This window comes from Bos indicus x Bos taurus, chromosome X (genome assembly GCF_003369695.1).
Source record: "Bos indicus x Bos taurus breed Angus x Brahman F1 hybrid chromosome X, Bos_hybrid_MaternalHap_v2.0, whole genome shotgun sequence".
NCBI classification, from domain to species: domain Eukaryota; kingdom Metazoa; phylum Chordata; class Mammalia; order Artiodactyla; family Bovidae; genus Bos; species Bos indicus x Bos taurus.
This window is the reverse complement of record NC_040105.1, coordinates 22,345,366-22,372,742: the sequence shown is the minus strand read 5'-3', so window position 1 is coordinate 22,372,742 and position 27,377 is coordinate 22,345,366. Positions and strand designations below refer to the sequence as shown.

Here is a 27,377-nt window from a genome sequence, read left to right as displayed (position 1 = left end):
AAAAAGCTCCTTAGGTGATTCTAATAGTTAAGAGGTTTTTGAGCCTGCCACGTGGTTGATGGTATGTTGGTAATGTAAGACACTATAATGTTTTCTATGTTGTGTTGTGAGTATGTCTATTCATCATCACAGGAAGTATGTATACGAGATATATAGACACACACACGTGTATTGAGAGGCATACTAGTCTCTTATGTGCATGAATATTGGAACATACCTGCAGGTAAACATACATCTATTATTTTAAATCCTAGTAAACATTTATCGAGCATCTATACATATCAGGCACTGTTAATGCATTCAACAAATAGTTAAGAGTCTCCTATGGGCCTTCAGAAAAGGAAACAGACAAAAGTCCCTGTCTTCAAGGAGCTAATATTTTAGTAGGGAAACACCAACAATAAACGAATAAGGCAATCATATAATGATGAATGCCATAGCAAGAAGTAAGGTGGGGAGGTGCGAGGCCTGCTGATGGTGGGAGCAGATCCCAAGTTAGAATACAGTGGCTGGGGGAGCCTTGAGGGAGGAGTGAGCCCTATGGCAATTTGGGGCACAGTTGGTCCAGGTTTGGGGAACAGGAAGTGCAGAGCCCTGATCTGAGTATGAGTATTTCTGGTGGCTTCAGGAAGTAGCCAAGGAGGCCAGGGGCTGGAACACAATAGGAGATGCAGTTAGAGAGGCAAGGAATGGCCGGAGGGGACTGTGGATCTGGTAGGGGCCTGTAGGCTGCCAGAGGAATTTGGTTTTGACTCTGAGGGAGATGGGAAGGGTTCGACTACTGAGGGTGATGTCATCTGATAGGTCTTGAATGGTGAATGGGTCGGGCAGGGAGCGGTGAAAGTGGTGAGGAGAACGTGGCTTCAGTGTGCTGTGAGGGAGCTGGCAGTTTTGCTGATGGTTTGGACACAGAGAGTGTGACGGCTGCAGCAGGAGGGTTTCCAAGGATGCTGAGTGCAGCTGTTGGCTGTACTTACTCTGTGGCCAGATTTGTTCCTGGATGTGGGTTATGACCTGGTTCCAAGAGAATTACTGTATTTTTGTTTTTTAAAACATCTTGTACACTTAAAATTTGTAAGGTTATTGCATGTACATTAGGCCTTAAAGAAAACAACCTGATCTTCAGGAGCGGTCAGGTTAGTTTGACTGGCTGCAGTAAGATGCTGATGGGGATGTTGATGACCCGGGCCTGTAGCCACAATGCCATTTCTTCCTGACATGTAGAAAAACTGCTTTGGCCAACAAAAATATATTCTGGATATGATAATGAAGAGTATTTATTGCTCACTTTATTTCAAAGCACTACTTTTTTTTAAGGACTTTATGATGTGGACTACTTTTTGAAAGTCTTTATTGAATTTGTTACAATATTGCTTCTATTTTATGTCTTGGTATTTTGGCTCCAAGACATGAGATCTTCACTCCCTGACCAGGGATCAAACCTGCACCCCCTGCATTGGAAGGTTTAGTCTTAACCACTGGGCCACCAGGAAAGTCCCTATTTCAAAGCTGCTGCTGCTGCTGCTAAGTCACTTCAGTCGTGTCCGACTCTGTGCGACCCCATAGAGGGCAGCCTACTAGGTTCCCCCATCCCTGGGATTCTCCAGGCAAGAACACTGGAGTGGGTTGCCATTTCCTTCTCCAATGCATGAAAGTGAAAAGTGAAAGTGAAGCTGCTCAGTCGTGTCCGACTCTTAGCAACCCCGTGGACTGCAGCCTACCAGGCTCCTCTGTCAATGGGATTTTCCAGGCAAGAGTACCGGAGTGGGGTGCCATTGCCTTCTCCGCTATTTCAAAGCACTTATATGCAAATCCTCAAAAAATCGTTTCTAAAGCTGATGGTGGAGGATAGTATCATGCCCATTTGAGGATTCAGGAGCTTGAGATCTAGTAAAGATGCAGTGTGGGAAGGGTGAATTCGGCTTGACCATATCTTCTATTTTGTGACTTTCTCCCCTTGATTGTGTAGTGACTGGACCACAATCCATGGAACAGAAGCATGTGTGTGTGCGTGTGTGTGCACATGTGCGTGTATGTGAATCACACTTGGGTTACTAAGCACAATGATATAGTTAAGGAATTAGAACTCATTGCTCCAGCGTTCAATAATTCAGGCCTCTTGGTCTCCTTGCTGTCTTTTCTCTGTTCATTTGGTCATTTTATTTCTGAATAGCAATTTTCACTGAAAGGTGGGATAAGGAAATAAAAAGATTTAAAAGTCACATTCAGGGGTGTGGAGAATAATTTTAATAAAAGCCACAGTGGAGAATGCATTTGTAAGCACTAAAATAAAATTCTCCATTGCCAATGAATTTTAGCTTGCCTCACTGATCCTTTGTTCCCATTAAAAAAAAAAACAAAAAGAACAAAAATGAAGAGTTTGATTACGACACGCACCTAGCGAGGCTGAGTTCTTTGTCTAGCTGAGGAGTTAATCTGTACTAGGATGGCTGTGGGCAGGGCCTGGGCCAGCAAACAGCATTTAATGCATTTACCTGCTTCAGTTTGCAGTGACGACCTCACTCACAAATTCAAGGGTTTCACCGTGATGAATGAAGCGGAGAGATACGAAGCTCTGAGACACTGTCGCTATGTGGATGAAGTCATTAGAGATGCTCCATGGACACTCACCCCAGAGTTTCTGGAAAAACACAAGGTACTTATTCCTCCACATTCTGTAAGTAACAGGATTAGAGTCATCTGTTTCAGCCGCTTATACCCAGAAAAATCCAAGGAGTCTTCCAGTTTAGGAAAGCGGTAACTCCAGGCACTGTCATGTGGTGTCACGTGACGCAGCGCCTGTCCTGTGCTCACGCCTGTGGACCGACAGCCACCTGCTTCCTCCCTGTGGGCTCTGGAGCTGGACCACTCGGGTCCATGTGTGGCTTCTATCCCTTCATAACTGTGGGACCTTGAGCAAGACACTGAACTCACCTAAGCTGTAAACTGCTGTTTTGAGGATCTAATGAGATCATGTTGTGAAACCCTTAGCACACTGGCTGGCCCAAAGCAAGAGGTCCAAAAACATCATCACCATTATCACCATTGTTATTGATGCTTATAGAGTCATAGGCATCATTTTTCATGGAGCAAATGACCACACATCTTATCCAGAGGGGCAGGGGTCAGGCTCTAAGGAAAAAACTTTCTATCTCTGATTGTGTGACCCTGAGACTCCTACTGATAGATTTTTATTAGTTGAAAACATGAGAAATCCTTTTGATCTGCATGAAATTATGTGCTTTGTATCTCCCTACAAGCCCCACATTAGGAGCTATTCTTTCCTTTTATAAGCAGTACAAAAAAATAAGACTAAGCTGTTCTAAGAGTTTTCTTTTCTATTTTTAAATTCACGATGCAGCAGAGAATAGAGAATGCTGATAAATGTGCATGGGTAATAGCCGAGGAGACAATTTCCCAGCAAGAATAAAAAGAAAAAGGAAAAAACTACAATATGATTTACTTCCAGCAATCACGAACACATTTTTACTAAGCATCTATTGTATCTTCAACTTCTGTGAAACGTTACCGGGCTGCTTGTGAAGGCTGCCGTTTATCGAGTGCTTGCCACGGACCCAGCCCAGTGCAAAGGGCTTTGCTCTTACAGGAATCACATTCAATCTCATGGCCACCCTGAGACATTGTTGTTGTTGCCATCCACTGGAGAGGGAAGGACAACTAAGCTTGAGTACTAAGAACAGAATTAATGGCAGTAACATTTGTTGAGTACTTGCTGTGTACCAGTTATTCTTTTTAGCACTTTTACATAATTGTAATATTTAATCCAGTGATTCTCAAGTGGGGGCAACTTTGCCCCAAGGGATATTTGACGATGGAAGCAACTAAAGGGGTGCTACTGGCATCCAGTGGGTAAAGCCAGGGGTGCTGCTAAGCCTCATACAATGTGCAAGATAGACTCTCCCCCTCCAGGAAAGAGTTATCTAGCTCAGCATGTCACTAGTACCAAGGCTGACAAATCCTGATTTAATCCTTACCACTTCCACAATGGCTCAGTGGTAAAGAATCTGTCTGCAATGCAGGAGACACAGGACACGCAGGTTTGATCCCTGGGTTGGGAAGATCCCCTGGAGGAAGAAATGGCAACCCACTCCAATATTCTTGCCTGGGAAATTCCATGGACAGAGGAGCCTGGCAGGCTACAGTCCATAGGGGCGCAAATAGTCTGACACAACTGAGCACACAGACCACTAAGTTGTGAGTTATGCAGCTAGTAAGTCATGAAGTAAGTGATGAAGCAGGAATCCATACCCAGGCGAATTAAACTGCTGCTTTACTTCTCAAGCTGGAGTGAAGCCTTTTAATAAAAGGCTTTGAAGTTTAGGCAAGGAGTTTTTTTGTTGTTTGTTTGGGTTTTGGCCATGTCACATGGTATGTGGGATCTTAGTTCCCCAACCAGGGATTGAACCTGTGTCCCTTGCATTGGAAACATGGGGTGTTAACCACTGGACTGCCAGGGAATTCCTCAGGCAAGCAGTTTTTACTTGATGTAGGAGGAAACAAGGAACTAGTGAAGATTAGCAGGTATGAGGATGACAAAAAGAACTCTGTTGAAGGAGGTCCCTCCACCATGTGACAGAGGGATGGCTGGAGAGGAAAGAGCCTGCGGTGAGGAAGGTCAGATACAAGTTGGTATTAATAATCCAGGTTATGGGGCCCTGGGCTTGGCATAAGCAGTGGAGAAGAACAGATAGGTATATGCACTCATGTGAGTACACACAGACGTACACACCCCAGCGGAACTTGTGACTTCTGTGCTATTGACGGTGAAGGAAGTAGAGAAAAATGGCTGATTCTAGGGTGTTTGGAGCCTAAATAAACGAGAAAAGGGAGGCTCCATTGGAAGGGACACCAGTTTTAAGGATGAGTGAAGATTCCAGACAGGTTTTTAAAGTGACAGCAAGGGTGGCAAAAGAGAAAAGGATGATTTTGGGAAAATTGGGCAAGTTTTGTCATTTCAGCAGCTGCATGACCCAACTGAATTAGTAATACTTGCCCTACCTGCCTCACAAGGTGGTTGTATGAATCAAATGAGAAGAGACATGAATTCATTTCTACAATATAAAATATAACTTAAGTCAGGGACTGCCCTGGGGCTCCAGTATTTAGAACTCTGGCTTCCACTGCAGGGGGCATGGGTTCGATCCCTGGTTGGGGAAGTAGGATCCCACATGCTGTGTGGCTCAGCCAAAGAATAAAAAATATATATATTGCTTAAGTGTGAGGGAGGGCCTATTGCCATCAGTGAGATAGGAAATGAGGATTTTGGGTCCTCACAGTAGAGGTGATTAAAATCTGAAGGATGAATGAAATCTCTGAAGGAGAGATTTTAGAGGCAGAAGAATAGAAGGCCAAAAAAAACCTACTGTTAGAGGTAAGAGAAGAAAGAGGGACCAGCAAAGGAGAGAAACCAATCTAGTCCCGTCAGTGCAGGCAGGTTTACTGTCTGAGCCACCAGGGAAGCCCAAGAATACTGGAGTGGGTAGCCTATCCCTTCTCCAGGGGATCTTCCCAACCCAGGGATCTAACCCAGGTCTCCCACACTGCAGGCAGATTCTTTACTGTCTGAGCCACCAGGGGAGTCCAAGAATACTGGAGTGGGTAGCCTATCCAGGGGATCTTCCTGACCCAGGAATCAAACTGGAATCTCCTGCATTGTAGGCCAATTCTTTACCAGCTGAGCTACCAGGGAAGCCCTCATGCAAACAAAGACAGTTGGAAATACCTTCCAGTCCAGGATTCAAGTCTACCTTCAGTTTAGTTCAGTCGCTCAGTCGTGTCCGACTCTGCGACCCCATGAACTGCAGCATGCCAGGCCTCCCTGTCCATCACCAACTCTCAGAGTTTACCCAAACTCATGTCCATTGAGTCGGTGATGCCATCTAGCCATCTCATCCTCTGTCGTCCCCTTCTCCTCCTGCCTTCAATCTTTCCCAACATCAGTGTCTTTTCAAATGAGTCAGCTCTTCACATCAAGTGGCCAAAATATTGGAGTTTCCACTTCAACATCAGTCCTTCCAATGAACACCAGGACTGATCTCCTTTAGGATGGCCTGGTTGGATCTCCTTGCAGTCCAAGGGACTCTCAACAGTCTTCTCCAACACCACAGTTCAAGAGCATCAATTCTTCGGCACTCAGCTTTCTTTATAGTCCAACTCTCACATCCATACATGACTATTGGAAAAACCATAGCCTTGACAAGACGGACCTTTGTTGGCAAAGTAATGTCTCTGCTTTTTAATATGCTATCTACATTGGTCATAATTTTCCTTCCAAAGAATAAGTGTCTTTTAATTTCATGGCTGCAGTCACCATCTGCAGTGATTTTGGAGCCCCCCAAAATAAAGTCAGCCACTGTTTCCCCATCTATTTCCCATGAAGTGTTGGGACCTAAATTGCTTATTTAAAGTGCTTTATCATAGCTATTTTGTTTTTAAAAATATGTATTTTCATATCGCAGAAATGTACCCCCATCCCTGTGGTGATGTCACTCTTTTCTCTCTCTGACAGATTGACTTTGTGGCTCACGATGACATTCCGTACTCTTCCGCTGGCTCTGATGATATTTACAAGCATATAAAGGAAGCAGGTGAGGGGTCCTCCTGTGTTCACCTGTCTCCTGCAGCATGACACTGAGGTTTAGTAAGAGACGCCAGCCCTGGGTCTGTAGCACATGCTTACAAGGGATGGATTTTCAGATGTTTCCCAGAGAGCCTCTGCAAGTCTCTGTTGACATGTGCTAAGGCTCAGCTGTGGCTCAGACACCAGTTAGGTGTTTATGTAGAAATTAACCTGAGCACCAAAATACTTGACTTCCGGTTTGAGGCTCAGTTTTAGAGGATGTAAAATCACAGGACTCTTATTTGAATAATACTTGATTTACAATGTTGTGTTAGTTTCTGGTGTACAGCAAAGTGATTCAGCTATACATATATATGTATTCTTTTGTGTATTCTTTTCCATGATAGATTATTACAAGATATTGAATATAGTTCCTGTGCTCTACAGTAGGACCTTGCTGTTTATCTATTTTATATATAGTAGTGTGTATCTGCTAGGGCTTCCCAGCTGGTGCAACTGTTAAAGAAGCCACCTGACAAAGAGGAGACATAAAAGACATGGGTTCAATCCCTGGGTCAGGAAGATCCCCCAGAGAAGGAAATAGCAACAACCCACTTCAGTATTCTTGCCTGGAAAATTCCATGGACAGAGGAACCTGGTGGGCTAAAGTCCACGGGGTCACAAAGAGTCAGACACGACTGAGCAACTGAGCACACACGTTAATCCCAATCTCCTAATTTATCCCCTCCCCCAACCCTGTTGTTTGAAGGGCAATCATTTTCCTCATTAACCATGAAATTACTCTATGCTCCCAAGAAAGTTCCTTCCAGAAGAGGACAGATAACTGGCTAATTAATGATGTGGACTCCGTGTCTCCCTAGTCCAGTCCTACCATATGTCATCCTGTCACATGATAATATCCCCAGGCACCACATACAGAGGTAAAAAAATGGATATGTTTATCTGTGGAATCAGGGAAACGGCTTTCCTCCTGAAGCAGTTGACTCGTGTCCTGGAAGGCAAACCAGGTGCTGAGCTTTGGCAGTTGTGCCGTTTGTCACTAGGCCTTTCTCTTCGGGGCAGAGACTCTGGTTGGTCCCAGGGGCTTACTGGGGGGCTGGGAAGAGGGGAGTTTCCTTCCCTGTGGGCTCCCTAGGATTACTTCCGTTGTCCAGTGCTCGCCATGTGCCCGTGCTGCTCAGACTCTAGGGAAATGGCTGCTGGGGCATCAGAGCAGACCTGTGGTTTAGACCCTCGGCAGGGCCTCAGTGCTCCTTGGTACCATCTGCCTCCTCTCTGTCCCCTCCTGCCCTGATTTGCCCATACCTCCTTGTGCCCTTGCCTCTTCCCCCGCGTCCTGAGGAGAGGGCTGTGTTTTCTGTCCCAGGCTGGCCTCTTTACCCTCCCTTCTCTGGAGCATGTTTTCCTTCATTCTCCCTCCCTTTGTGATCCAGGGCGCTCACTCTCCGGTGGTTTCTCATCAGCTTACAAACACACGGAAGTCTGCAGAGACTAACCCCAGACCTTCCACCCGCCCTCCTCCTGCCTCTCCCTCCACTCACATCCTTGCTCAGTTTTCCTCTCAGGGGCAGCTGTTGTTCCTCAGCCACGGGCACTGACTTTTGTCCCATCCTGGCTCAGTTCTCAGATGGCCCTTGGGCCACCCAGTCCAGTGGTCTCAGCTCAGTCCCTCCAGGCATAATGACCCTGCTGACCATGTTCTTTTCCTAGACACTCTTGTCTTCACTTCCATTTCCGGGACACTTCTGGGACCTTCCAATTTCCCGTTGCTCTCTGACCACTACCGGGTTTTGTTGCTGGGTTTCTCTCCCTATCTCACCAGCCTTGCTCTGTGCTCTGCCTTCCACACACCCTACACTCCAGGCACACGGAGTCTGTCCTTTGTACTTTGTACATGGAGTCCGCTTTGTCCCTTTGCTCCAGTTGTCCTCTGAGCTTGGAACGCTCTTCCTCTGAGCTTCTTGGTCAGGGCCCCCTGAGGAGCCAGCCTGGACATGCCCTCTCTCCCTGGGGCATGATTCAACACACCCCGTGCCCTCCTCAGATGCAGATACTCATTGCATAGGGACCTCCTTTTCAACTCCCTTCTCTTGGCAGCCTGATTGTGGGTGTGTCCCTAGCTAGAGTGAAGTGCTGCAGGCCATGGCCATGTCTCATCCATCTTTGCACCCCCAGCACAGTCCCTGGTACATCTGTGGTGCTCCTTGAGTGCTGGTGGAACAAGAGAATGCTTTTATAGAGTACGATGAGGAGGGAGCCTATGATGGAAGCCTTTGTCTGCAGGGGCTCTTCCCAACACACGGGGAAAGGAGCCATTTACCTAGATAGCATTACCTAGATAATTGCACAACACACTTCTGTCTTGTGGAATTAATTGTTCTTATCATTTAGATGTAAGGGTGATATTTTGGCCTGAATGGTACTGTCCTTCGTATCCAGTTTGTTGGCTTTCTATTGATATTTTGACCTCTGAGTCCCTCACACACCTCTTTATTGAAGGAGATGCTCATGATATGCTAAATTACTCCAAACCATCTTTGCCTTACAGCCCAACAAAATCCCAGTGAAAGATGGAAGGAATCACTCTTTGACTTGTTTCAAAAATGACTAAGACCCAAGGACTTCCCTGGTAATCCAGTGGTTGGGACTCTGCGCTTCTACCGCAGGGGACATGGGTTCAATCCCTGGTCGGCGAACTAAGATTCCACATGCCATGGGGCACGGCCAAAAAACAAAAACAAAAACCCAAATGACTATGATCTGAATGAAAGATCTTTGAATTTATATCTAAAATTTGCATTTTTCTCGCTGTACTTTATAACAGGCAAGAACTCAAAATTTTTAACTGCTCTTTTGGTGAATGTATAATGGAAAGTAGTCTTGGCTATCCCCAGTGCTGGTCATTTTCCTGAGCTGAGGTTTTCCATCAGTGTCACAGGATTTCAAATCAAACCAGAAATCAAAATAGTCATTGCTGGGGTTTTTGAAATACCCAGCCCACCCAGAGTATATAGATTTGGGTTACATAAAAAGACAGCTGGGACAACTGAACTGAACAAATTCTATCTTCTTGGAGGGTCAGATGGTTTTCCTGACTCTAAATGTGGAGCTGTCCATGGTGGAGGGGGCAATACAGTCCATTACCTTGATTCCTAGCTTCTCCACCCATCTCCCTCCATCAGACCACCTTTCATAAGCCTATTGCGCCCTGAGAACCTTGGAGTGAAGAAGTGTTTGAGGAAGGCATGGGCTGGAACTGGTATTGTAGCTAAAGGTAGGTGCAGAAGTAGTGGGTCAGCCAAAAAGTTTGTTCGTGTTTTTCTGTACAATGTAACAGAGAAACTCCAACGAACTTTTGACTAACCCAATAGATTTTTAATGGCTTAGTTTAATTTCTGCTATTTTACTCTCTACCATTGGAGAAGGGAATGGCAACCCACTGCAGCCAACCATCTCATGTCATCCCCTTCTCCTCCTGCCTTCAATCTTTCCCAGCATCAGGGTCTTTTCTAAGGAGTCAGTTCTTCACATCAGGTGGCCAAAGTATTGGAGCTTCAGCTTCAGCATCAGTCCTTCCAATGAATATTCAGGGTTGATTTCCATTAGGATTGACTAGTTTGATCTCCTTGCAGTCCAAGGGACTCTCAAGAGTCTTCTCCAACACCACAGTTCAAAAGCATCAATTCTTCAGTGCTCAGCCTTCTTTACGGTCCAACTCTCACATCCATACATGACCACTGGAAAAACCATAGCTTTGACTATAAGGACCTTTGTTGGTAACCAAACTTAGGACCTCCTGTCTCCACAGATGACAGAAAAACCACTCTTGACTCTTGAAGTAATTCAGACTCCTCAAGATTTGCACTCAACTTTTGGCCTTCTCGTCCTGCTGTGATCTGAGTGTTGACTTGAGTGGGGTGAGGGTCTGGCTCTGCTGACCTTTTGTCGTGGGATTTTGTGACCTGCTCAGCCATCATCCCTGGCTAGCAGATCCCCAGCACTGCCCTCTGACTCTCGGCCGCCTGTTCCAACTGTTCGCAGCCACCTCCCTCTTTGGCCTGTCCTTGCCACAGCCTCAGCAGTGGGATTCACTTCCCCATACTGCAGTCAGGCTGGTCTTAGGTCCCGGCTCCCTTCAGTGTTCCTTGAGAGGGTCTCTGGCCACATCAGAATTGCCCTCTGCCATCTACTGGAGGGCCTTGGGGGGTGCCACATTAGGCCCTAAGGAATGCTCTCTCCAGGCCTCTGCATGTTGGCATGGGGTCTCTGTGGGGCCATTTCCTCCCAGAGTCCCTCGAGGTGAACAAGGCACTAGCCCCTCTACTCTGGGCTTTCTACGGGGGTCTCTTCCTTGCCTCTGCCCCTGGGGGTTGAACCCGCATCAGGGCGAGACACAGGCCCTGCTCATAGTCTCTTGCTCCTGCTCCTTACTTTCTGATCCCTCTCTGGGCATTTCCCTCAATCCCAGGAGGGACTTGTCTTCTTCCTGGAGGGCAGGAAATCGCCTCCATGTTAATTTCATGTCTTCCCCGCTCCAGGGCTTACAGTTAAACATTTTATACCCTGAGACCACTTAGCCTCTGATTCTCAATAATTAAAAGAACATTCCTGGGATTTAGAAAACCCTTTCTACAGTCCTCAAAGCCCCTCTCTTTCAAATGAAAGCCCTATCATTCATAATGATTCTTTTGGAAATGAGCTTTCAGAAAAGCCTGTTTTAAAGGTCAAAATCTGAAGACAGTCTCCTGTATTCTCCGCTATGTCTGCTTTCCCCTGAGGTGATGGAGGTCTCAGTGTCAGTGGGAAGAGGGCCTCAGGACAGACATCCTCCCCAACCTGGAAATGACCTTGGATAATACATCAGAAATTTGTTCTGCTACATATAATGTACTTAGTCTCCTTGACACTGTTTCTGTTGGCTCGAATCATTCTGGGGCCTGCTGTGGAAGCTCCATGGTACCCTGAGCAGGTCTGTACTGTTCCCTTAGAGAGGGCTCCCTAAGGTCTTGGGTGGCCCTGGCCTTCAGCAGCTTGAAGCCAGGTTTTGGTTCCTGGCCAGAGACTGAGGTCCAGAGATTAAGGTGGAGTCTTGGCAGTGAGAGCACCAGGTCTTAGCCACTAGACCAGCGGTCAGTGACAAGGCCTTGGCCCTTCAGTTTTGCAGAAAAGAATTCCCACAAAGACTGAAAGTAGTGAAACAAGTCAAGTGTTTATCAGGAGAAAGAGTACAGTACGTGTGGATAGACACACAGGTGGACCTAGGGAGAGCCATGCCCTTGTGGTGGTTTGAATCAATTTTATGGGGCATTTCTTCTGGATTTCCTTTGGCCAGTCATCTCGATCTGTCTGGTTCTGAGTCCATATTTGGTGTGTCTCAGGATCCTCCCGTGTGCACATGTGCATCACTCAGCCAAGATGGATTCCACTGAAGAGGCCTATGGGAGGTTGACATCATTCCCCTCTTGCTCCAAGGAGCTTTTGAGTTGGGGAAGGTTTCCTTGACTTGGAGAATGAGAAATACATGGTCTCCTTATGTGTTACCTCTGGAGAAGGAAATGGCAATCCACTCCAGCACTCTTGCACTCTTGCCTGTAGCCTGATAGGCTACAGTCCATGGGGTCACAAAGAGTCGGACACGACTGAGCAACTTCACTTTCACTTCACTATCTGTTATCTGGGCAGGGCCCAGCTTCTTCTCTTGATTGTCCTGCTATGGATATTTTGGAGTTTCTGTCCATAGGGAACAAACTCCAGTTGCTCACCCTGGCGGAGCAGGGATCTCTACCTCCCACCTCACCTTGGTGTTCAGGAGCATTGGGTAAGAACAGGAGGCTGACGTTCTCAAACACCAATCTTGTTTGTAAGGAGTTCCAAGAAAGGAAACCCCATACACTTCAGACTTGGCAGGATGCTAATGGGGGAGAAACTGGCTGATGTGTCAGTAACACAACTGTGGGTTATGGCATGAGGTGACTATTACTTTTTAAGTCTTCGTAAGATCTGAGCTGTGAGCAAGCTGCTCTTTGCCTGAAGTTGCTGTGAGAGCCTGGTACAGACCAGTGCCTGTCAAGGGTACATGTGCCTGCAGATCCTGCAGGGTCTTGTGGACATGCAGCCTTGGGTTCAGGAGCTCTGCTTGGACCTAAGGTCCCCATTTATAAAGAGCTCCCAGGTTGTTAGCTAATGCAAGTTCCTAAACCTGACTTCGGAGAAGGCAATGGCACCCCACTCCAGTACTCTTGCCTGGAAAATCCCATGGATGGAGGAGCCTGGTGGGCCGCAGTCCATGGGGTCTCTAAGAGTCAGACACAACTGAGTGACTTCACTTTCACTTTTCACTTTCATGCATTGGAGAAGGAAATGGCAACCCACTCCAGTGTTCTTGCCTGGAGAATCCCAGGGACAGGGGAGCCTCGTGGGCTGCCGTCTATGGGGTCGCACAGAGTCGGACACGACTGAAACGACTTAGCAGCAGCAAACCTGACTTAGAGTTGCATGGATCCAGACCAGGGATTCTGGTTCACCCAAGGCTACTCCCATGGTTACCCCTAGGGTTAACTGAATCAGCATTTCCTGGGGTGACAGTTCTTCAGTTACCTTGTACAGTAGGAACAGGCATTTGCTGGTGGTTGCATTTCTGGGTGAAGAGCCTCTAGTGAGCTAAGAAAAAGTTAGCCTGCTAATTTTAGGGAGTAAAGCCTCAAGTTCTAGCTGTTGGGTGTAAAAACATGTCTACTAAAAAATACAGTCACAACCTGAAAGTAGAAAGTTATTTTATTTGGTGGAAATGTTTGGGACTCTGAGCCTGGGAGACAGCATCTCAGTAGCTCTGAGAAAACTGCTCCAAGGAGGCAGGAGGGGAAGTCAGGCTATATAAGTTTGCAACAAAGGGAGCAGGCAGTCTGAACATCAAAGATCAGGTATCAAGTTAAGGAATTTAGCATTCTGTGTATGGGAAGACGCAAGCCTCTGGGCTCGCTGATTCATTCCTTTCATAGGCACCTCAGCTATCTGGGGCCAACCCTGTCTCCTGTTCACCTTGCTTCTTGCATTCCCCCAGCTCCTCAGCAAGAACCAAGGGGGCTGGCGGCATCTGCTGGATCGCAGTTTTGGGAGACCTCATTCACATTTGGAGGCCAGAAATCGCTGATGGCTGTAACATTTCTTGTTGATCAATATGGCAGGAGATATTTTCATTTCACAAACAGGTCCGTTATTTTTCTAACTCTAAGCAGTTGATCATCCGATTGTTGCATAACAAATTATTCCCGCAGCTAGCAACTTAAAAGAACTCCTATTTTTCGCTCATCACTTTGTGGGACAGCCTCTCAGCATAGGGCTTGGCTGGGTGGTTCCTGCTCAGGGTCTCTCAAATGGCTGTATTCAGACACTGGCTGGGGCTGCGGGCATCTGAAGGCCCAGTTGAGCCGGCGGTCCCTGTGAAAGTCATTCAGTCATGTTCGACTCTTTGCAACTGCATGGACTATACAGTCCATGGAATTCTCCAGGCCAGAATACTGGAGTGGGTAGCCTATCTCTTCTCCAGGGGATCTTCCCAACCCAGGAATCAAACCGGAGTCTCCTGCATTGCAGGTGGATTCTTCACCAGCTGAGCTAACTTAAGGTCCCTGTTAGCTAACAGGTGGTGTGCTTAAGTGACTGGCAGTGAATGCTGCTTGTCGACAGGGAGCTCAGTTGGGGTTGGCACTGGAATACCTCCAGGTGGCCTTGCCATGTGTGGGCTCCTCACAGCATGGTGGCTGGGCTCCCAGAATGCATCCTAAAGGACGCATCTGGAGAGCAAACACCTTCAGTGGAAGATGCAAATCTTCTGACCTAGCCTTTGAAGTCACTCAGCATCGCTTATGCCACATTCCATTTGTTATACTACTACTACTTACTACTACTACTACTAAGTCGCTTCAGTCATGTCTGACTCTGTGCGACCCCATAGATGGCAGCCCACCAGGCTCCCCCGTCCCTGGGATTCTCCAGGCAAGAACACTGGATTGGGTTGCCATTTCCTTTTCCAGTGCATGAAAGTGAAAAGTGAAAGTGAAGTCACTCAGTCGTGTCTGACCCTCAGCAACCCCATGGACCGCAGCCTTCCAGGCTCCTCCATCCATGGGATTTTCCAGGCAAGAGTACTGGAGTGGGGTGCCATTGCCTTCTCCACCATTTGTTATAAGAAAGTCACAAAGGCCAGCTCAGATGCCCAGGGCTAGGGGTCGTGCCCACCTTTAATCCGCCACAATTCCCATCTCTAAATTGAATAGTCAGGTGATATTTTACTTGCTCTGGGAGCATAGGAGTAAGACTTCTGTGTGACTTTTCATATGCACAAGGGCCCTTTCTTGCGATCCATTGGTCTCCTCTGCTGATTCCTCACCAAGGGAGAGACACAGTAGAAATCTACTTGGAGTCTAGGTAGAGAAGACATGGGAGAAAGATGCTCAGAGATGATGTCAGCATCCACGTTGGGCTTTTATCCTCTCATTGAGGTTCCTTCTGAAAGTCTAAAATCACTTTATATGAAGCCAAGAGCTCTCATTGAGGTTCCTTCTGAAAGTAAAAAATCACTTTATTTGAAGCCGAGAGATATGGAGGGCAGTAACTAAACCTTACAGCCCTCTCCTGTGTTTGTCAGAACACATGTCAAAATTCTCCAGCAGAGCCAGATGAGAAGATGAAGTTTAAATGAAGTAGACTGTAAGGTCCACATTCCTCATCATCATTCTAATATTGCCTACTACTGTTGAAAGTTTCCTTCATTAACATGTGCTTTGCTGCTTCTTAAAATAGCTCCATAACCAAATGCCGTAATTCTGAAAAGCGTGATAAAAAAAGGTTCTCTGATCATGCTCATTCCTGAATATTTTTAGCAGAGCAATAATTAGGATTTGGAGGAAGCCGGGTGCCTCATTATGTCAGCAGAGGGCTTGGCTTCTTTCAGAGACCCACCTCCTAGCCGGCCAAAGCGAATCTCTCCCCAACCCGTTTCCAGTTACTCAGCCCCAGAGACCTCACCCTGTGTCTTCAGAGAAAGGGTGAGCCCATGTCACCAGTGTCTGAGTGACTTCCTAAAGTCCGTGTGTGACTAGACACTCCTCTTAACATTTCAGCAGGCAGGGCTCATGAGTGAGATGCCTGCCTGCTGTAAGATGGGACGTACTCCTCACAAGAAAAGCTCCTAGCTGCTCTCACTGAGGTGAGGATGTGGTCTCAGGGCCCCGCCCCTCGCCCACCAGAGCCCCCTGCACAGTTGCATCAGTTGGGTGCTATTAGTATCCATGTTTAGATGTTTCTGTCCTCTGCCTTCTACTTAGATTTGTGTTTTGAGCCCACTGTCTTAGAGCGTGCTATAAGAAGTTTCTGGCCTCAGGGCCACAGAGTATATTTGTGGCAGAGTGAGGGGAGGGTGCAGCGCTTGCAGCACACTGAAGTCCAGTGTGGCGAGGCCAAGGCTGTGCCAGCCCATTGCTCAGCTCCCTAGGAAACAAGGAGAACAATGCCCACCTCCACTGCATAGCACAGAGACCTTGGCTTAGGGAGTGAAGGGGGAAAGAAGGTCTGAGAGGAGACTGGAGAGAAGCACAGGGAAGAGAGAAGGCAAGCTGATGCAGAGTTGAGGATTCGAATCTAAATACAAAGGACAGTGTTTGAATCTAAATTCAAAGCCAATGAGGATGTTGAGCAGGATTTTGAAAGACTGTTCTGCAGCTCTGGCTGTGGGAGAGTGGATTTGAGGGGATAGAAAAGTGATATCCATGGAGGCTGGTTTTAAGGCTCTTGCTGTAATCTTTGAACAAAATGGGGTTAGGTTGGTTTAAATGGAGAATGGAGAGAAGCAGGTGAACCAGGGAGACACTTGGGAAGTAGGTTGGTGAGTGGAAATACATTGATTGTACATAAGGACTAAGGGAGAGGGAGGTGGCACGGATGAGGCCAAGGTCATCTTGCACAGCCAGCGCATTTCTCACCTCTGGAGGCTGAGGTTAGTACTTGCCTCCTGAGGCTTGAGTGACTTGCTCAAGTCTAGAAACAGGACCCAGCACTCTTGTCCCTAAGCTCTGTCCATCATGCTGTGTCAGGCCTGATATCTCTGACTGAGTGTGACCACCATCATATTAGATAGATTTCAATTGCCAGCACGTGATTTCAGTCAACAACAGAAGTACAAGCATAAACCAGAATCTTGTCTTTTTAAATTATTTTTTAATTTATTTTATATTGGAGTGTAGTTGATTAACCACGTTGTGTTAATTTCAGGTGCACAGCAAAGTGAATCAGTTATATGTGGACATATTTCTGCTCTTTTTAAGACTATTTTCCCATATGGGCCATTCCAGAGTATTGAATACAGTTCCCTATGCTACACAGCAGGTTTTTAGTTATGTATTTTATATACAGTAGGGTGTATATGTCAATCCCACTCTCTCAATTTATTCCTTCCCTCCATCCCTTGGTAACCACAAGTTTGTTTTCTACATCTGTGACTCTCCTTCTGTTTTATCAATGAGTTCATCTGCACACAACATTTTTTTTTTTAGATTCTACATATAAGTGTTATCATGTGATATTTGTCTTTCTGTTTGACTTACTTCACTCATTATGACAATCTCTAGGTCCATTCATGTTGCTGCAAATGCCATTATTTTGTTCTTTTTATGACTGAGTAATATTCTGCTGTATATATGTACCACATCTTCTTTATCCATTTCTCTGTTGATGGACATTTAGGCTGCTTCCATCTCTTGGCTATTGTAAATAGTGCTTCAATGAACATTAGGGTGCATGTATCTTTTCTAACCATGGTTTTCTCTGGATAGATGCCCAGGAGTGGGACTGCTGGGTCATGTGGTAGGTCTAGTTTTAGTTGTTTAAGGGGCCTTCACACTGCTTTCTATAGTGGCTGTGTCGATTTACATTCCCATCCACAGTGTAGGACAGTCCCCTTTTCTCCACACCAACTCCAGCATTTACTGTTTGTAGATTTTTTTTTTAGATTTTTTGATGATGGGCATTCTGAGGTGATATCTCGTTGTAGTTTTGATTTGCATTTTTCTAATAATTAGCGATGTTGAGCATCTTTTCATGTGCCTCTTGGCCGTCTGTTTGTCTTTGGAGAAATCTCTATTTAGATCTTCTGCCCATTTTAAAAAATATTTTTAAATTTTGGTTTGGCTGCACGGGCCCTTGTTGCTGCGTGCAAGCTTTCTCTAGTTGTGGCGAGCAGGGCTCCTCTAGGGTTGTGGTGTGCAGTCTTCTCATTGCCACGGCTTCTCCTGTTGGAGAGCATGGGCTCTAGGGCATGGGCTCAGTAGTTGTGGCTCACAGGCTTAGTTGCTTTGCAGGATGTGGAATTTTAATCCATTTCGAGTTTATATTTTTGCATGGTGTTAAGGAATGTTCTAATTTCATTTTTTTACATGTAGGTACATGTAGGTGTCCAGTTTTCCCAGCACCATTTATTGACAAGGATGTCTTTTCTCCATTGTACAGTCTGCCCCCTTTGTGATAGAGTAATTGACCACAGGTGTGTGGGTTTATTTCTGAGTTTTCTATCCTGTTCCATTGATCTATATATCTGCTTTTGTGACAGTACTATCCTGTTTTGATGACTGTAGCTTTCTAGTATAGTCTGAAGTCAGGAAGCTTGATTCCTCCAGCTCCATTTTTCTTTTTCAAGATTGCTTTAAGAATTTGGAGTCTTTTGTGTCTCCATCCAAATTTAAAATTTCTGTTGTAGTTCTATGAAAAATGCCATTTGTACTTTGATAGGGATTGTATTGAATCTGTAGAGTTTGTTGGGTAGTATAGGCATTTTGACAGTATAGGTTCTTCCTATCCAAGAACATGATATATCTTTCCATTTATGTCATATTTATTTCACCAGGTTCTTGTCTTTGATAACACTTGGGACTTCTTTACGGCCTTGTATTGGTGCACTCAAATATATCTTTGAGGACTTTAAGGAAGTTCCATGAGAACTTGGCACCCTCTGTGCTTGTTTGTTTCTTCTCAGTCCCAGTAGAGTACAGATGAAAAGGCCTTCGTGTGGTGAAACCACCATTGAGAGTAGATTGCTCTTAGAAGGTGCTCTCATCGAGCACCCCCTGGGCATGTCTTTAGATCAGAGACAATAAAAATACCGCATCCTTCTTCTTTTCCTTTGCTATAACATGATGCAGAACTCCCTGGGGAAGAAGGGGAGTTGCTGTGATCTCACAAATTCTTTGACTCGACTGCTATGCTCCATTCACTTACTCATTTAATTTGCATGTATTGAGAACTTTCCATGTGCTAGACACTGGGGCACTGAACTGGGTGCTGGACACATAAAGATGATCAAGACACAGTCTGTGCTTTCAGAGTGCTCCCTTTCCACAAGGAAATGGATATTGAAAATGCTTTTGTTAATAGCAGTCAAGTTTATATTTTAATGGCTGTGGATTCTGCCTGGTGACATCAGGAAATACTTCCCAGAGGCATAGCCTTAAGACTGGACCCTGTACGATGAGGAGGTACTCTGCACCTGCTGTGGGCAGGGAAGGGGTTTCCGGGGCAGGAAAGAAGGGCTTGAAATGAGCAAATGCCGAGAGCCAGGTGAGTGCCTGATGCATCCAGGGAACAGGTCCAGTATGACAAACACGCAGTGTCTGTGGCAGGTAGGGAGTGCCTGGAATTGAGCCTGGCAGAGTCGGCTGGGGCCAGATGTGAAAGCCACCTTGACCTAGGAGCTGCCACTTTGTCCTGGACAGGAAAGTCATTCAAGAAAATGGGTCACCTGAGATCATCTTAGTTGTTTTTTCTTCATCCTGTCTTTTCTATTTGAACAGGGATGTTTGTTCCAACACAGAGAACAGAAGGCATCTCAACGTCAGACATCATCACCAGGATTGTCCGTGACTATGATGTTTATGCCAGACGTAACCTCCAGAGAGGGTACACAGCCAAGGAACTGAATGTCAGCTTTATCAATGTAAGTGTGCCATCCCACACCTCTGAGGACCAGCGCGTCACGCTACTGCTGGCACTGTTTACAAATCACTTACTTTACACCACTCCATATTCTTGATGTTTGACATTTATTGTCTCATTCAGTCCACATAACAGCCCAACGATGTATTATTATCCCCATTTTATAGAGGGAGAAACCAATGTCCAAATGGGTAACATAATTTGACCAAGGCATACAGGTAGTGAGTGAACATCACGTTTTTTGAAGGAGCTGCCTCACCTCCCTTTCCACACCCCAACCTCCCCATTTAGAGTTCTCAGACTTGGGTGAAGGGTTTCTGAGAGATCTGCCCTCATGAAAGGCAAGAGTTGTCTTCTGCTCCAAGGGAAGGAAGGAGCACAGAGGCACTAAAAAGCTAAACCCAGAGAAAATGCTTTCTTGTTTTAACGGTTTACATTTTCATTTTATTAAGGCCTTATAGATACTTATTAGAAACTTTAACAGCTGCTTTTTTTTTTTGTCCAGAGAAATTACAGCCACTTTAAAAAAGCCCAAAGTCTTTGGCTTCCTTTTGTATTTCTGCTGTATTGTTCTCACAGAGCTGCTGTTAGTTTAATAATAGAGCAACTGTTAAAACAATCTTTAAACAAGCAAAACAAGCTGTTAAAAAGCCAAGAGGGCAGCCCAGTTGCTAGAGGTGATGCTAGTGAGTTTAGATGACCATGTTTGCCTGAACTCCAAGGAGCTGATCGAGGTGAACAAAATAAGAGCTCTCCACACATACAGAATTTCCACACACACATCCCAAAATAGAAACGGTGATTTTTCTACAAAACTAGATGTTTACAATTATGTGCAGCCACAGTTATCCAGCAGCTTACACAAACCAATCATTGGTGCCTCTGAATAAGGCAGGGTTCATTCAGTAATTGTAAGTCAGCGATGATCAGTTGTCCTCAGGAGGCAGGGAGTGTTGGGAGTCCGGGCTCTGTGGCTTCGTACAGACTGGGCAACAAAATGGAAAATGTCAGGTTCAAGTGGCAAACAGAACAAGTGGCTGAGAAGAATTCAGTCAAAGTGATTAGTTGGTATCTTACAGAGCATAAAGCCCTGGTTATTTCAATAAATTAAACTGCCTGTTCTTTTAAATTGAATTCAGTCACCCATCCAGGCATGCCGAGCCAGTTCTGAAAGTTATTGCTCGTGCTCTTTCAATGGCCTGTGATAAGCCACTTAGCTCAGGGAACCGTGTAGTCCGTGTGGATGTGCCCGTTGCCTTTCTGTGACCACAAGCTGCGCTGTGGCACAGAGAGTGCATTACCTGTTGGATGAGTGTGTAGATGAATCACAGAACCTCGAGTGGCAGGAACCTGATGAGGGTCAGTCACCAGCCCGAGTCCCTGAATTTGTCAATAGAAAAATGAGGAAAGTTGAGTTCGGAGGGACCTGGCTCAAGTGCCTCAAGCAAAGTAGAGGCAGAAGCAGTAGCAGCCTCCCCGCCTTGTGCCCCCTGGTCCAGAGCCCAGTCTGGTGTTCCGAGCAGCTCCTGAGAGCAGTGGAGAGTCGCGTATTATATACAGCTGGCTGGCAGCACGGATGGCTCACACCTCGCCCTGAGGCTGCAGGGATGTTTGTGAAGTCTAGATCAGGGACTCTGGACCCAGGTTTGTAATACTGTATGTGGCTCCAAAGATTCTGAAATACGAAATGGACTTCAATTCCATATAGTGAAGAAAGGTGAGAAATCTTATTACCCCTTCAGGAGGAAATGTATTATGGTTTCATGGAGGAAAAGAGCCTTTGTTTCATGTTGTCTTCATGGTTTTGATTCCACTTTCACCAGATAACGTGATTAAATGCTTCTGTTGCTTACAAGTAATCAAACAGCCAACCCACACTGAGCGTCTACTAAATGCCAGGCATTGTGCCAAGTACTTTACATGCATTATCTGATCTAACTGTTACAGCAACCCTGTAGGGTAGGGACAGTAATTATCCCTATTTTACAGATGAGAAAACTGAGGTTTAGAGATGGTAGGTGAGCTGCCCAGCATCTGATGCCTTCTAGGCACATAGGTATAGCAATGCTGTATCAAGGCTATGAACAAAGTCCCAGTCCAGAGAAGCTATCAGAACAAAAATTTTCTTCATTACCAAGGAAACTGATGTGGTTCCATTAGCTTAATGGGAAATATCATGACAGTGACAATTTCAGTGTAATACATGGGTGCTAAGGCCCAGACAGTGGCTCACTTATTTCAACCAATATTGGTTTTAACAATGTCTCAGTAAAATAGAGAACTCGGGCTGCTTCTGACTGGCCATTCTGTGTACAGTTCATAGTTTTGTCTAAGTATCAGGAGAACTGAGGGGATGCATTCACCTAGTATCTATCCAAAATAAACAGCAAATGGATACTTTTGGTTCTTCTCTTGTATAAGTAAATTCAACTCTATTTACAAGGAAGAGAACATTACAGCCACTTGTACTTTGCTGTACCCATTCAAGTCGACTAAGCAGAAGTGACTTTTCTTACAAGAGATGGGCCTTCCCATCAATCCAGCCCTTGGAAACTAGCATCCTGACTCTTCAGGTTAAGAACCTGCACAAGTTGAAATAAAATCTGACCATCCGTGAATGACTAATCTCTCCCCAGCCCTTTTGGGTAAATCCCTTTCTTTCTCCTTTAATTTTTGACCAGGAGAAGAAGTACCGGTTCCAAAACCAGGTAGACAAGATGAAGGAGAAGGTCAAAAACGTGGAAGAAAGATCAAAGGAATTTGTGAACAGAGTGGAAGAAAAGAGTCATGATCTAATTCAGAAGTGGGAAGAGAAATCGAGGGAATTCATTGGTAACTTCCTAGAACTGTTTGGGCCTGATGGAGCATGGGTATGTATATTATTTCACTTCTTCCTACAATAATGGGTGTTTTCAGTTTATCTTCCTTTCCAAGGAACTACTCAAGGGCGTCCTTTATCAGTCCAATATGTGACCTCCACTTTGGGCATTAGCCCAAATGACTTCAAGTCGATGCACTTCTTTATTTAGTTTCCACTTTTCCTTTCTATATGGCACCCAGGAGTGTGCAAAGCCAACTCTGTTCTCTATTTCTATTTCTTGTTTGAAGTCATTTGGTAGTCACTGAATGTCTATTACTGCAAAGGTTGGTTTCATAGCTCATCCCAATCTCCCAGTTGGCAGATGCATAGCTTATGGGTAAGGGTGAAGTAGGTCAGTGGCATCATGGATCTTGTGTTATAAAACAAGGCCAGTGCCTCTTGGATCAACCAGAGGAAGAGGATGCAAAAGAAATGTAGCTGCCTTGATCACTTTTTGTGATCAGGAACTCCTCTTTCATTGGTTGGAAAAGAGAGAAGAGGTGAAACTTTGTACTCATCATGCCCTGATTTGCCCATTTTTTCCATGATATATATGTGCTGGGATAAGGCATAAAAGTCTTAGGGGATGGAGGCCATGATTTGAATCTTAAAACTGAGACAGAAAATGCAGACAGGATCTCTTGCCTAAATTCTATATAGAATTCTGAGTGAAAATTTCAGACAGAGAAAAGAAAATTCTGGAAACCACTTTGTACTCCACTGGTATTTCTTTTTTTTCCCTCCATTTCTATTTTTATTATTTTTAAAATTAATTAATTTATTTTAATTGGAGGGTAATTACTTTACAATATTGTAGGTTTTTGCCATACATTGACATTAATCAGCCATGGGTGTACATGTGTCCCCCATCCTGAACCCCCCTCCCACCTCCCTCCCCATCCATCCCTCAGGGTTGTCCCAATGCACTGGCTTTGAGTGCCCTGTTTCATGCATTGAACTTGGACTGGTGATCTATTTCATATATGGTAATATACATGTTTCAATGCTATTCTCTCAAATCATCCCACCCTCGCCTTCTCCGACAGAGTCCAAAAGTCTGTTCTTTATATCTGTGTCTTTTTTGCTTTCTCACATATAGGGTCATCGTTACCATCTTTCAAAATTCCATGTATATGCATTAATATACTGTATTGGTAGTTTTTTTCTGACTTACTTCACTCTCTAATGAGGTGGCTCCAGTTTCATCCACCTCATTAGAACTGATTCAAATGTGTTCTTTTTAATAGCTGAGTAATATTCCATTGTGTATATGTACCACAGCTTTCTTATCCATTCATCTGCTGATGGACATCTAGGTTGCTTCCATGTCCTAGCTATTGTAAATAGTTCTGTCATGAACACTGGGGTACATGTGTCTCTTTCAATTAAGATCTAAAAAAATGGAGTAAAGATCTAAATGTAAGACCAGAAACTATAAAACTCCTAAAGGAAAACATAGGCAAAACACTCTCTGACATAAATCACAGCAGGATCCTTTATGACCCACCTCCCAGAGTAATGGAAATAAAAGCAAAAATAAACAAATGGGACCTAATTAACCTTAAAAGCTTTTGCACAATGAAGGAAACTATAAGCAATATGAAAAGATAGCCTTCAGAATGGGAGAAAATAATAGCAAACGAAGCAACTGACAATTAATCTCAAAAATACACAAACAGCTCATGCAGCTCAATTCCAGAAAAATAAATGACCCAATCAAAAAGTGGGCCAAAGAACTAAACAGACATTTCTCCCAAGAAGACATACAGATGGCTAACAAACACATGAAAAGATGCTCAACATCACTCATTATCAGAGAAATACAAATCAAAACCATGATGAGGTACCATCTCACAGTGGTCAGAATGGCTGCTATCAAAAAGTCTACAAGCAATACATGCTGGAGAGGGTGCGGAGAAAAGGGAACCCTCTTACACTGTTGGTGGGAATGCAAACTAGTACAACCACTATGGAGAACAGTGTGGAGATTCCACTGGTATTTCTATTGTGTGTGTACTTCTGAAGTAAATAACCAGTATTATCAGCAGAGTTAATAAAGAGGGTTCTATGGAAGACTTTGTTTTAAAAAATTGATGTATAGTTGATTTACAGTGTTGTGTTGATTTCTGCAGTACAGCAAAGTAATTCAGTTATATACACACACACACACATTTTTTATACTTTTTCATTATGGTTTATCTTAGGATAAGGGGTATTGTTCTCTGTGCTATATACAGTAGAACATGTTTATCCATTTTATGCCTAAAAGCTTACATCAGCTAACCCCAACCTCCCACTCTATCCCTCCCCCAACCCCCTCCTCCCTTGGAAATCACCAATCTATTCTCTCTGTCTGTGACTCTGTTTCATGGATAGCTTCATTTGTGTCATATTTTAGATTCCACATATAAGTATATCATATGGTATTTGTCTTTCTGACTTCACTTAGTATAAGTGCTAAGTCCATCCATGTTGCTGAAAATGGTGTTATTTCATTTTTGTTTATGGCTGAGTAGTATTTTATTGTGTGTGTGTGTGTGTGTGTGTGTGTGTATACACACATATATACCATGCCTTCTTTATCCACTCTTATTTTGATGGACATTTAGGTTGTTGTCATGACTTAGCGATTGTGAATAGTGCTGCTAGGAACACGGGGGTGCATCTGTCTTTTTGAATTATAGTTTTGTCTGGATATATGCCCAGGAGTGGGATTGCTGGACCATGTATGGTAAGTGTTAGTTTTCTGAGGAAACTCCAAACTGTTTTCCACAGTGGCTGCACCAACTTAAATTCCCAGCAACAGTGTAAGAGGGTTCCTTTTTCTCCACACCTTCAGTGTTTGTTATTTGTAGACTTTTTAGTGATGGCCATTCTGACTGATGGGAAATGCTACCTTATTGTAGCTTTGATTTGCATTTCTCTAATAATTAGTGATTGCCTCTTGACCATCTGTATGTCCTTTATGGAGGAATGTCTATTTAAGTCTTCTTCCCATTTTTGAATTGAATTTTTTTTTGTTACTAAAATTGTATTAGCTATTTGCATATTTTGGAAAATAAGCCCTTGTTGGTCTCATCATTTGCAAATATTTTCTCTTATTCTGTAGGTTGTCTTTTCATTTTACAGTTTCTGTGTTGTGCAAAAGCTTATAAATTTGATTAGGTCTCATTTGTGTATTTCTATTGCCTTGGGAAACTGACCTAGGAAAACATTGGTATGATTTCTGTCAGAATATTTGGCTCATGACCTCTTCTAGGGGTTCTAAGGTGTCGTGCCTTATGTTTAAGTCTATAACCCATTTTGAGTTTATTTTTGTGTATGGTGAGAGGTTGCATTTTTGGGAAACTGACCTAGGAAAACATTGGTATGATCTCTTCTAGGAGTTCTAAGGTGTCATGCCTTATGTTTAAGTCTATAACCCATTTGAGTTTATTTTTGTGTATGGTGAGAGGGTGTGTTTGTTCCAACTTCATTGGTTTGCATGCAGTTTTCCAACATTTCAACACTGCTAAAGAGACTATCTTTTCCACACTGATTTTCAACAAAGGAGGCAAGGATACACTATCGATTGTATGTATGCAGGTTTATTTCTGAGCTTTCCATTGATCCATATGTCTGTTTTTGTGCCAATATCACTCTGTTTTGATTACTGTAGCTTTGTAGTATTGTTTGCAGTCTGGGAGGGTGCTGCATGCTGCTTTGTTCTTTTTCTGTAGGGCTGCTTTGTGAATTCTAGGTCTTTTGTTGTTCCACATCAATTTTAAGAGTATTCTATAAAAAATGTCATGGGTAATATGATAGGGATTACATTAAATCTGTAGATTGTTTTGAGTCTGGTCATTTTAACAATACTAATGCTTCCAATCTGAGAGCATGCTTCCAATCTGAAAGAGATAGTTTTAAAGTAGCTTTCCCTTTAGAACCAAACGGAATGATTCCATTTGATTTCCCTAATTTTTATTAGCCTAGATATCCTAGTACAACATGAGAAGTCTCTAACAAAATTGATTTTGGCTGAATTATTTTATTGATGGGTTGTCCCTGTTGCCTCTTTGCTCACTGGAGGTGGTTCATAAGATTATCAAAAAGTAAAACAATTAAAAGAACAACACCTGAGAAGTTAGAAGAGATGCTTTGCTAAAAGCCTAGCAGCCTCTAAGTAATTATAGAGGCTGTGGTCATAGGCCCACCTTGTCTTGTTGGCTGAGGCTGAGAGAGGGTGGAGGGCTTACAAGGGTCGACTTGAGCCTTTGACAACTTCTAGAGAGAGCTTGCAAGAGCAGAGGAGCCAAGAGTCCGGTTCCTTTTCATTTTCCCTGGGTTTCAGCTCAGATCAAATTATCTGGGATTCCATGGTCTCTGTAACAAGTTTGAAATTTCTCATTAATCTAGTGTATACTTTAATAGTTAACATTTTTCACAACTAATTTTCAGGCTCTGAGGAAACAACTTGCAGTTTTTTAAAAATGAAAAACCAGGTAGGCATTCATTTGTTTACAATATTATGTTGGTTTCAGCCACAGGTAAACATATGCCCCCTCCCTCTAGAACCTCCTTCCCACCCCTCTAGGTTGTCAAGAGCACCAGTTTGAGCTTCATGTGTCATATAACATAGTCTCAGTCACATCACATATTCACATTACATATCACATACATAAACATTACATATGTTTATAAACATAAACATATGTTTATGTTTCCGTGATACTCTAAATTTATCAACTTATCCTACCCTCTCCTTTCTGTCCTGTGTGCATAAGTCTGTTCTCTATGTCTGCATCTCCATTGCTGCCATGCAACTAGGTTCATAAGTACTATCTTTCTAGATTCCATATGTATCTGTTAATATATCACATTTATGTTTCTCTTTCTGAATTACTTCACTCTATATAATAGGCTTTAGGTTCATCGACCTCATTAGAACTGACTCAG

At 44.2% G+C, this 27,377-nt stretch overlaps 1 protein-coding gene across 4 annotated transcripts in view; it reads left to right on the top strand.

Annotated features, from left to right (window-relative positions):
• The window catches only part of LOC113887136 (choline-phosphate cytidylyltransferase B), a 147,098-nt gene that overhangs the window by 99,773 nt on the left and 19,948 nt on the right, over positions 1–27,377 (top strand). For all 4 annotated transcript variants that reach the window (XM_027534034.1, XM_027534036.1, XM_027534037.1 and 1 more), the window contains 4 exons: positions 2,505–2,656; positions 6,530–6,608; positions 19,441–19,583; positions 22,264–22,452. In XM_027534034.1, coding sequence (XP_027389835.1) covers positions 2,505–2,656; positions 6,530–6,608; positions 19,441–19,583; positions 22,264–22,452 — 563 coding nt within the window. The remainder of the gene's footprint in view (positions 1–2,504; positions 2,657–6,529; positions 6,609–19,440; positions 19,584–22,263; positions 22,453–27,377) is intronic.